The sequence below is a fragment of the Scleropages formosus genome, chromosome 17 (genome assembly GCF_900964775.1).
Source record: "Scleropages formosus chromosome 17, fSclFor1.1, whole genome shotgun sequence".
In the NCBI taxonomy this organism is placed as follows: Eukaryota; Metazoa; Chordata; class Actinopteri; order Osteoglossiformes; family Osteoglossidae; genus Scleropages; species Scleropages formosus.
This window is the reverse complement of record NC_041822.1, coordinates 3,915,709-3,928,100: the sequence shown is the minus strand read 5'-3', so window position 1 is coordinate 3,928,100 and position 12,392 is coordinate 3,915,709. Positions and strand designations below refer to the sequence as shown.

General features: G+C 39.9%; 1 protein-coding gene across 1 annotated transcript in view; it reads right to left on the bottom strand.

The window, feature by feature from the left end:
- msh3 (mutS homolog 3 (E. coli)) overlaps nt 1–12,392 on the bottom strand; it is a 58,655-nt gene that overhangs the window by 22,919 nt on the left and 23,344 nt on the right. The window contains exons 15-20 of the mRNA XM_018760057.2: nt 11,681–11,849; nt 8,966–9,030; nt 8,042–8,158; nt 7,629–7,736; nt 3,989–4,103; nt 1,755–1,912 (exon numbers count right to left, since the gene is read on the bottom strand). Coding sequence (XP_018615573.2) covers nt 1,755–1,912; nt 3,989–4,103; nt 7,629–7,736; nt 8,042–8,158; nt 8,966–9,030; nt 11,681–11,849 — 732 coding nt within the window. The remainder of the gene's footprint in view (nt 1–1,754; nt 1,913–3,988; nt 4,104–7,628; nt 7,737–8,041; nt 8,159–8,965; nt 9,031–11,680; nt 11,850–12,392) is intronic.

Here is a 12,392-nt window from a genome sequence, read left to right as displayed (position 1 = left end):
ACATATACAGTATAATACACAAAATGCATCACAATGGCACTGACCATTATAGAGAGGATTGGTCTCCTGGGAAAAGTGTGTGTGGCAAATATCCCCATCACAGTGATTAACATTGATCAAGCATGGTAATGTGGGATTTGTCCCGAGATGTGTTAGGGAGAGGGTGTGGAGCCTTGAGCTCAGCTAGCCTTACAGTTTTCACACAAATTCCAAACCTGGAGCAGCAAGCTATTTTTCCTAAAGACAAAGCAGATGGTGACCATGCAAATCTGTGTGCGATATGCTAAACTACATACTCTCAGGTGTGATAAGAGCTAACTCAAAGTCAAAGTACAAGTTATTACTAAGGGTAGGTAAGGTAAGGGCCACTGAGTCCAAGTTGACTCTGGACACCCATTCATATGGTTTTCACAGTAGCGTAGCGTACGGAACAGGTTTACTACTGCCTCCTGCCATGCACGTGTTTGGAGCGTGGGAGAAAACAGAAGAGGAGAACATGCAAACAGAAACAAAGCTAGATTCAAACCTGCTTCCAAAACCCACAGCCCATAAATTGTGAGGGAACAGCATTGTGCTGGTCTTTTTATTCTAAGCAATTCAATAAAACTCCAGATCTGGCTACTGCTATGTGTAAGGAGCCGCAAGGTCAAACTCCTAACTTTCACTGTGGTTTTCAGTAACCGAACGTAGGAATGAAATCTCTTATTTTTGGTTATTCAGTACGACAGAAATAATGATCTTACATGATTTACAGTCTCCCTAAGAAATTGTAAAAATTTTGCCCAGCATCACTGGCACGTTGTTTTTTTTTTTTTTAAAAAAGGTCAAGATTTTGGCTCAAAATAACTTTTGAATAATAATAGAAACCCCCCTAAAAGCTCTGTCTAGCCTGCAATCATGAAAAAACAGATGTATCTGTGTCATGGGAGCCCGTGAGAAATGGCTAAGGGTTGGAGTAAACCTACTTTCTTCTGTGTGCCTCTGAAGGACTGAGGAACATCTGCAATGTCCCTTCAGTGCTGTAAGGGTTCGAGTTCATCAGAAACCAGCCGCTGATAATCAACACTTACCCGGCAATGTAGTGTTACACTACGAGTAGTCAAACTGAATCCGAGACAAAAACATGAAAAACGAGACAAGTACCAGTTCTACCTGTTCATTCAGTCCCTAAGGACAAAGGCTTTTATAAGAACACATTCTTAATTGCAGGCACTGTTAAACACACAACAGATGAACAAAGAAGTCTGTCAGATAAGACAAAGGGTGAGACGGAAAAAATCGTGGGTAGGAGCCTGACAGGAAGACCTGAGAACGGTTTTCAAGCACAAACCTGCATGTTCCCACATCAGCTAGGATTGGTACAAACCTTTGTGAATTATTATTTTTTTTTAGGCTAAACCTGCTGCACAAAAAATTTAATGTAGCGCCCAATGAACAAAACTGGCATGAGCTCCCATTTGTACGACTATAACCAGTAAATGTGAATGATTCAAAAAGCTAGCTGTGCATAACAATCAACCTCAACTGGAGAATGCAAAAACGTAGCAACACATACTGAATTTCGGAATGAGTTTCATATCAGCAGGAAAATACGTCCCATCTAACAGTACTGCAGAACAGCAAGACAAACTTCTAACCCACAGTAGTTTACCTAATGGCAGTAAAACATATTTTGTGACACAATTCAATCGAGTATCCTGACATGAGAGTGTTTACCACTGCTCTGTCCAGCACTGTGTGTAAGGGAGCGCTACCTGGTGTAGATGGCGTCCACAATGCCGACTCTCGCTTCTTGTGCCGGTACCATGGAGCCCATTTGGGCCATGATCGTGATGAGGGCCACTTGACGGATGTAAGAGCTCTTACCCCCCATGTTGGGCCCAGTGATGATCATGACCCTCCTGCCATTTCCCTGTAGAGAATAGCAGAGAAAGAGGTTGCCATTATTATTAGTATTATTACAGTTGTCATTATTATTACTCCTATTGATTGCAGCAAGATCTTAATTTATTATTACGGTTGCTATTCGGCTAACATCTTGGCTCAACATTATTTAAAATGATTTGCCCATTCATACAGCGCTGTGTTCTATCAATTTATAGGAAGTACTTTGATCAAGGGTACCACAAGCAGGAGTGGGACACAAACCAAAAACCTTCAGATTACAAAAGAGCAGCCGTGAATGCTATACCTCAAGCTGCTGCTGTTGATTCTAGGTGAATTGGACAGATTTTCCTTTTCTTGAGTGGATGTGCATGTAAATGCGAACTAAACATTTAAAAGGACTTATGATAGTTATAACCCATAGTCTTCCCTCAGTATGGACATAATTCATTTAAACTATGTGATGAAAGCTAACGTGATTCTAAATAATGGCAACACAACAATATGACATTTTTGTTGGACTGCTGAGAAAACTAATTCAAAGAGCAATAAGAGAAGAGGACTCAGAAATCCAGTGTTTGGTTCATTGTTCCCATGGGTTATATCAAACAGAGATGGTAACTGCTGAACAACTGTCTTGCTTTTATACCCGAGAACATTGGAAGAACATAACAGCTCATTCGGCCATAATGAAAACTACTCTTAGTACTCAGTATTTCAAGTTAAGGTTTTCCAGAGAATTCATCTGAGAAGATCAACACTGAACTCTTAAGAGATGACACACAAATACACAATCTACACAATAAAATATGTGGTCACTTAAGCTCTCAGTTCAAGGCTCTGCGGAAGATCAGCGTTAAAGAGCAAGTGTGAACACAATTTCTCGCATTTTGGTCAGTTCTTCATTTGGTCCTGATATGATGGAACAAACTCCCTCTCTCCCTCAGAACTGCTGAATCCCCCACAGAAGTCAAGAAGACAATAGAAAAAATTTTTTTTCAGTTCAGTTTGTCTCTCAGTCTCCTGACAACTACACAACTTTACAAAATAACCCCTACTATAACTTTCTACATATTTAGTGTCTGAATCTTACTTTTATATTTAGCTATTTGAGTAAAGTGGTCTCAAACAAAGCTGTGCTCTGAGGACCAGTTTTCTGTATCTAAACCTGTTTGGTATAGGGTGAATATTTGTATTTCGATTTACTCATTTCATAGACACTTTTATCCAAAGTGATGTACATCTCAGAAAACAATACAAAATGTGCATTACATCAACAGAAGAAGAGATTTGGATGCAGACTCATGATTCTAGAGTATAGTCAGTCAATTTGTCTCATACCACCATATGCACCAATGTACATCACACAAGTAGCTGAATATAGTCTATTCCAAATTAATGAATGTAAATATAAAATGAAGGTGCTGTACAGTGTCAAAAGAAAAAGCAGCTGACCAGTGTTGAGAACACATTCTAAAAAAAGGTGAACCAGAAGGGAGAACCTTCCACATGTGCCACCAATGCCTGTACCTTTCCTATGCATTACACATACAAAAAAAAATATTGTAATGTCCAACTTTACCGTGTGTTGGAGCAGGAGAACACAATAATTGTAACTGGTTGGATCTGGGTGACATATGGGGAATATAAGGGGTTGATTGAGTCTGCCACAAGAGGAGAAAGAGTAGAAAGCTTAGCAGGTGCTAAGCAGGTTGGGAAGGCTAGCTTGAGGCGTAGGTCCTTGAGAAAAAGGGGTCCTCAGACCAAGAGCATTATTTCCCTGTGTGCCAGTGTTCTAATAAAATGTTCACAATGAAAACTGCCTGTGCATCCTTCTTTGTCCCATTCGAACCCAGAGTGCTGCGTGCCACAATATATAATGTATATGGAAAAAAAAAGTCTACACCTGCATTGGTTTTTCTAACAATGAAAATAAAATGATTCAAGACTTTTCAAATGAGTAGTCATCCAAACAAAATTTCTGTTTACATTTATTCAGTTAACAGCATACTTTCCCAAACTGGAACATTTTTAACACATTTGCTACATGAACAACAGATATGAGTGATATAGGGAGACTGAAAAGAGTAAAGGGCTGTCTCACTTGTAGACTTGTGTCATTGGGAACATACTGGTCCTGCTCTCCCATCAGAACATCAATGACAGGGTGCCTTCCTTCCTTGATCACAATCTGCCTCTCCCCATCCAACACCACCGGCCTATACAATGAGCAGAGTGAATTCTGGTAAGGTTCAGACACATAGTTCTCCTCAACAGACAAGATGTTATGCAAGCATACAGACTACATCAAGTACAAGAACACTGTAAACAATAGTAAAAATGGTAGGGCACCTCTAGGTAAAAGACTGAAGGCAACAATGGAATAAACAAGGCTTTGCTGTACCAATCAAAACAATGCTGCTTTAAATGCTGTGTTAAAATGTAATAAAACTTGCCATAAACCAGTAGTCAAATACCCAAGGTCAAGTGCAACTTTCAAAGGCATATCAATGAACAAAATTCAGGTTTTGAGCAGCGTAGCTATACTGCAGATGACTAATGACATTTGTAAGACCTATTACTGAAGACCTGTTACACAAGAAGGTCATGGGATATTTGCAGGATTCCAGCTGAATGCAACAAGCTGGAGACGATGGAACAGAAAATTGCCGTAGATTGGCGAACAGGTTCTTGGTGGTGGAAATTTGCAAGAAAGCATGCTCAATTGAACTGTTAACAACATGCCTCATGCAGCCAACAAAGAACCTCCACCGGTGCCAGCAGGAGACAGAAGGAGCGAGGGAGCAAAAAGGAATAAAAAAAGAAGTGTTCCATTACCAGTAATAAAAATGGAAGTACTGAGATTTTTGGTCGTTATTCTGTTTTGGAGAAGGCAGGAGGAAGGGGGTGGTATGGGGGAAGGGCTGTTGGCATAAACGTCAGCCTCCAGGTCAAATCAACTCCTCCACACCGACTGTCTCGTTACATAATCAGCTGGATTCCACTATTGCTTTAAACAGGGGTCCATGGAGTCCACACAGAAGCAATGGTTCCCAAGGGCATTTAGTGCCATTTCTTTAAAACTCTTTCTATGAGACAATCCATGTGCTACCACATCTTCAGCTTTCAAATCTGAGGTGACCATGTCAATGAGAAAGCTGGACTTTTCACATTAATACCAAGGTCCATTCAAGAAAATTCCATTGAGAGTAAGCGCTTGAAGGCTGTAGACCTTTGCCAACGTGTCCATCTATGTGATGAAGCTGGCTTTACGTTCCATCTTCACCATCTGCTAGAGTCCTCACCATCTACTCCTGTACAAGATTACTCATCTCCACCCACTCCTCAAAACTACTGTACTTATCTAATCCCTTAATGCGTTAGGATTCTGGGTTTCATTGTAGGCTTTACTTGTTACTCTAAAGTGTGCTTTGTGAAAATACTACTTCTGTTCCTTCCCTTCAAGTTCTACTTGTGCTCAGTCCTAAAATCTTGCTTTTTTTATGAACAGAGAAGAGAGCCATTCTGAAAAATGACAGAAAAAGGATGCAGGAGGATGATACTACATTCCATTCCGTCATGGAATGGTGTTGAAATTGTTCACTTGGACTGCCGGCTTGTTTTGCATAAAAACAAAGGATTCACTTAATGCTCAGTTCCCAGAAAAATGTAGACAAGTCATTTCCATTTAAACAGTAACTCAATTTTACGTGCTTAAATTTAACTAATGATTCGACCTCACCCGAAACTATGGCCACAAGCTCAGCTAGATTGTATTCTTTAGTCTTTATTCTCTCATCTATAGCGTTCAGTCGTGAAATAAAAACAAAACAATGCTACAATGTTAAATATGCATTCAGCCATTTAATTATGCACAGTTTGTTGTTATTAGGCATACTGTGACCTTCAGCTTTGGCTTCAGTTTTGTTTTGACCTAGATATATGTGTCATGTTAATTTATATTAAGAGAAAATAAAATAAAATTACTTGTGGACTGGCACAGTAGATAGTTCTGGTGCCTCAGCTCCTGGTTTGTGTAGTCAGCTGCAAATCTGAATCTGGCCCTGTCTACATGGAGTTTACATGTTCTCCCTGCATTTTTGTGGTTTCATCGGAGTGCTCTGATTTCCTCCCACAGTCCAAAGACAAGTGAAATGGTGACTGTAAGTCGCACTTAGTGTGTGAATGTGTCAGTATACCATATCTTGCACCAGATGCTTCAAATATAAGTTTAAGACAACTCTCACTCTGTTTGGGACAAGCACTTGACTAAAAAAGGAAGAAAATACCATGGTAAATAATGTATTTGAACAAAAAAACTTCAACCTTCTTAAACAGAATGGGGGAGACACACATTAATTACCTATTGTTTGCTTTGAGGACTCTACGTTTGAAATAAAATACCATCTTAAACGTAATTTTGTTCACGTTGAGGTTTATAATTGAATTTTAAGAAATGCTGAATTGAAGTGTTGAGAAACAAGTTTACTTGTATAGATTTTAGGTCAAATCTGGTATTTAAAACCCAATGCAAACCAACACAACAGCACTGTGAGCCACACCACATCCCCAGAGGCTACCTTCTAATGAGACTGCGGTGCTGATTATGTTGTTTGCCTGTTATTAAACTCTGCTGTCATTTGGTTTCTCAGAAAGGTAGAGGGTGACAAATGGACTTTTCTCAAAACCCTGCCAAAATATCCATATAATGACTGGGAAAATGGATCATGTATGATGATCCTTTTAGCATCTGCATTGCTGTGCAAATAAAAAATACTGACTTCTGACATTTACAAGGTTCAAGTAACATTGCTTTCACTGAACATTCCCAGGAAATTTTTTTTAAAGAATACACAGTGTATTTATAAGTTCAGGCTGATCTTACGACATGCATCTTACGACAATTATTACTAAAAATAATCTGGGGGGGAAAAAAGCTCCTAGTGACACATTTTAGAAGACATCTGTTACAGTTCCATTTTTGTTTAGAACTATGCTAAATGTATCTGCTAACATAACTAATTGTTAATTAAATTGTCATAAGTTGTAAGAGGGGCAGTGACTGTCTGCCTACCAGTGAGGATGTTTACGACTTTTCCTACCTACATGTACAGGCCGCCGGCTGGCTCAAATTCATACTGCTGCTTGTATCCTTTGCGGCTTTGCCAAGCACAGTCTCTCTGGTTTGGTTCACACGCACTCATTACTCCTGTGTCGTAGTAACACTACACCAATCATATGGCCATGGGAGTCCCAAGTGTCACATCACGTAGACCCCCTGTTGAGCTGTAGCGTGATCCACCCAGCATCACATGTTTTTGTCACATACATTTCCAGGACTCATTCATATGGCAAAAATTGTGAAAATATGGTTGGGGAGTAGATTGCCACCTGTATGAAAATAGTGCTGTCAAATGTGAACAAATTAATAAAGCGCGTTCCAGTGACACTGGGTGACTGACCTGGAGGCTGATTAGCACGTGCTAATCGACAAAAAAAAACAAAAATCAACAAAATAATAACAAAAGGTGAAATTTCAAGTCCACTACTTCATATCCATACTTTAAAACATTCCACAGTGTTCACATGACTCACTTTCCAATGCAAAACATGAAACATATTCTTATGGAGCGGAGTGCTTTCATTTGGATAAGCTTAAAATAATCTTTTATCAAAAGCAGAAACATTGTGTAGGGAACTTTCCATTTGTAAGGCATAATAAAAGATAGCATCAGTTACAGTACCTGCAGTAATTGCCTTGCCTTGCAACATCAGCCAATGAGAAGAAGCAGTCCAGCGTTGCCAGGTGACAAACAGCTTTTCTCATCACGTGGTAGTATTCACCAAACTGACTGAGAATTAATTCATAATTAATTTTTTTTTTTGGTTAAATCTCAGGGGCTTGATGGCCAAACACTACATTTCAGGCATGGATTTAGTCTGACTTGAATGACATAGCTCTTTGACTATGAGTTGAGACCTAGAAGCTATATTAACCTGAGTATTTGTCTAAAAGTAAGTTTGCTGTTACTTCTCGCTCTATCATTTAAGATTAGAGGGGTCACATTAAGATGAGAATGTCTTAACACAGATTTCATTCAAATAAACTTTTAAGTGCGCCTTGCTTTCTTCTTTCAGCGGACTGTGGGACACGTACTGAAGGAAGCTGATCCATTCGCGGTTGCAGTCAATTACCAGCTGCTCCCGTAGCTGCAGCAAGCGTTTGTGTCTCTCTGCGATATAGGGCGTGTGGAAGCGGCTTACTGCCTTTGTGCTAGAGGGACAGAGAACAAAAAAGTGATGGGACAGACAGCACATGTTACGTGTCACTGACAAAAAAAAAGTACCCAAGATACCAGCTTCCTCACTTATCAATTTCTTTTTCTCCCTTTCCCTGAACTCCCGGCAAGTGATGGCCTCGAGAGGCATTAAGTGAGAGGAGAAACAGAAAACACAGGGATCATTGTTCACATTGTCATCAGAAATGGCAACAACTGTGTTCACTATTTTCTGTTTCTTTCATAATGTCTGACCTTGCAGAAGAGCACTGGCCAGACTGCAATACCCCTAGACCTTGAAACCTGCCTTACAACCGCAAGACATAAATAAAGGAGTCTGACGACAGATCAAACAGGTAAATAAGAAGGATGTTACTGAAGAACAAAAGGGAAATCCTTGATCACGCAGCTCATGCGAAAGCAGATCTACCAATAGGCCATTTCATTTTCACAAATCAGCTGTAGGAACCATGGGAACGTCATGTTCTAGCTTTGAGCTATTATAGCAGAAGAGGTACCAAGGAGTGGAAAAGCCATCTAATGTCCAACTAATTTGCTTTCAAATCATGTACATAATACATATTTTTTACCTTTTCAACAGAATAAAATAGGTTCAGGTATTTATCTTGCTCTTTTGTCAACACCAGCTGAAGTGCGGTGCCAAATAAGTGTAGTTACTAAAAGACTGCTATCCCTGAAAAAGGACTTTTTATTTTTTTCCTGAGAGGCACATAAAAAGGATACTTTGAGAGTTTCCGGAGACTGCAGAAAATAAGGCAAGAGGGGGTGCGAGATGTATTTACCTGCTGATCTTCACCCAGTCCCCTGGAACCGAAGACACCATGGAGTTCTTCACTTCGATGAGAAACTGCGGTAACAAAGCCACACTAAGCATTACCTCAAAAACACAAAACATGTCACACACAGATTGCCGCCACGTGTAATACACACTTTACAACCGCCATAGTCTACAGGAAATAAGTACAGCTGGTCCCGAAGTGAAATGTTTGTAACGCCAATGCGACACGGAGCGGGCAAAGAGCTCATGATCAGTTCTATATGTGGCAACTCTTGTAATGTGCTGCGGCAAAAATGGTGGCATTGGACTAAGCGACTGCACCTCGAGAATCGTGTCTGCATCCATATCTCTCTGTTGGTGAAATTCACTTGTGTTTACTCTGAGCTGTAACACGTTCCAGAGAAAGCGTCGGCTAAAAGAAGAAATGTAAAGTAACTGCCTGCTTCCCGGACAGCTCCACAAGAGGGGGAGGTAATAAGGGGGTTTTTGGATTGTCTCTCTCCCACTAAGGACATCATGGACAGCAAGGGGAAGACAGCTATTCCCGTTTGTGTGCCAGGCTGACTTATGCATGGCCCTGTGCATCATTTGAGTGCCCTGGCATGAGTACGGGCATCATGATGTACATAAGAAAGCCCAATTAAGAACAGCGGCCTAGAGCAAGAGCAGGGTGTCGATGCTCACTTGCAGCTCCAGAATCACACTGATTACCCCACATAGTACACAAAATTCAGTAACACCAAATAAAAGTGCATTAACAAATAAAAGCATAACTATAAGAAATTAAAAATAAATGCAATTTGCCTGTTATTTACTATGAAGTGCAGACAACTGTGCAATTTGGAACTTAAGGTATTACATCAATGTGGACGACGGCAGAGACTTCACTGAACATTCAGAACTTTAGGTGTAGAAGCCACAGGATCATTTACAGCTTTGTTCGCAGTCTTTTTGCTTATTTTCCACCTTCTCCACTGTTTTGGAAAATTTAAGGCACTGCTTATTTTTTGCGTGTTGGTGCATTGGATGACACTTTGACAAACCCTTCGAATGCAAAGTTTGTATTGCAAAAAAGTTTGTTAGCTAAAGATTGTATCGTAAAAAGCTGGGAACCAACTGTAGTCACAGCTTCTCCCTTCTTTAAACTCGGGGGGGCTGGCACTCAGTATTGACAGTTTTAATCCAGTGTATAAGTCAAAGCTCATTATACTGATATGTAATGTTCACAGAGGTTTTTTTCTCCCTCAACCTTCAGTTGGGAGTCTTTGTTCCTTTCTCCGGTGGCCAGTAGGTATACTTATAGCTCTATAATAAGTTCTTCATTATGGTAGCCATTAGCTGACTGTCTTCTTTGTTTGTATCAATTTTTCTTGCTGTATGCCTGTGTTAAAGTGCTCTGTGTCACTACGTGAGAAGACCGCTCTATAAAAAATAAAAATAATAATAAACACCAAAAGCGCCACCAAAGCACTACGTGGTATTCAGTAAAGCATTTTTCCCCATGCCCGCATTTAACCATACATCCATGATCCAGAAATTAGATGAAAGTGCTCATCAGAGGAAGGAAATAGGTGTTCTGATTGAACACCATCATATTTTCCCATTAACATAAATGGAAAAACTAGATCGTGGCTTTGCGACTCACCCAAAGACTGCAAATGGTAAATCTGTGTTTGGTTTGTCATTAAAAGGCCTCCCCCTGTCACAAATTCAACCTGCTCAAGAACCTGACTGTGTGATTTGTGGTAGAACAAGAAAGTCAAACCATCGATTCTGGCTGGGCTGCCATGAGTCAGACATGGCGCCAAAATGTGGATGAGGTCATCAGGAAAAAGAGCCAGAGCCGTGACATCAACAGCTGCCAGTGACAAAGTGCCCTGCTATAAGTTTGAATTTTTATGGCACAAAACAGTCAAATTAAGACCACACATATTATCCACATACACTTATTCATTTAGTCGATGCTTTTCTCCAAAGCGCCTTACAATGTTAAAGTACATACAGTCATTTACCCATTTGTACAGCTGGGCAATTTTACTGGAGCAATTTAGGGTAAGTACCTTGCTCAAAGGTACTACAACACTAGGTAAGATTTAAACCTACAACTTTTAGTGTCCAAAGTCAGGAGCTTTAACCACAATGATATGCTGACTACCGTGCCTAAGCCGTTCCAGAACAAAGCAATAGTATATAATCCTTTCTTGAAGCAGCTTTTCTACCTAGCATGATGTCTACATGTTCCATTCTAACTTCAATGCAAGTATTTCCAGCCATAATTCATAAGAATAAAATAAGTGACACAACCTCAGGCAGAATTAAAAATATCAGGTCAAAAAGCCAAGTTACAAATGCAGCACAAAGCTGAATTTGCACTGGTTTTCCATCAGTTAGTACCTACTCAATCTATCAACAAAAATGCAATCCTCCATTTGCATATGACAGCTAACGGATCACTTTTCTGACAGCAGTAGCTGTAACTTCTACAGAAAACATGGGAGACTTACAGAAAATTATACTGCAAAGGGGAAATTATCTGTCGGGGTGATATCTTCAGTGAAACACCTGAAACATCTGGTATAGATCAGGGGCAGCACTAGCCTCAAACTACGGATTAGAAGATTCAGTTTAATGAAAAAATGTATGCAACAAGTGGAGTCCAGGTTCACCTGCCAAGCTATTTCACATGATTTCCTTGGTCTCTGTCTTCCAAGATTCTTACCTCTTGACCAGACACAGTTACGTAGTCCAGGGAAGGGTTCTTCAGAATCAGTCGCACCTCACGACGGTGCTCCAGGATCTGAGACAGAACTGCTTCAATCTCATCTTTCCTCTCCCGTATGACGGGGAACTCCGTTAGGTCCGAAAACAGCTGCGTTTTGTCACCTGCCCTGGAGATCATTCAGAGACAAGTCAGAGCTGGTCAGGCAAACCCGGAGCTCTACCTGTCAGGAAATGAAAGGCTACATAACATCTGACAACAGACAAACTGATCATCTCTCTCATAATTGACACCTGACTAATCATTGTGTTTGTTGCCTCCTTGATGCCAAGATTTAGAGTAAAATTAGCTTTGTATTCAAGATATGACAGCTGACAAGGAATCTTAAGACCATTCCATATTGTAGTTGTATTTTGATAAACACAAAAATACATTTCTTTTCAACTTTTCTTTCATAAGAAATCCTTGCTTTGATTTTAGCAATACTATAAATTATAAATAAATACGATAAAACTACACTAGCAATCACTCGGAACACAGAAATTATAAAAATTGCCTATATTTTGCAAAACTGCATGCAGATATGATACATTTGAAATATACCACTCAAGTTTGGAAGAAGCAAGATGCTTCAAGTGGACTATAAAATATGAAAAATATTTTTGCAAAATAGATGTCCTTATCTTTTAAGCTTGCTGGATTCAGTATATTA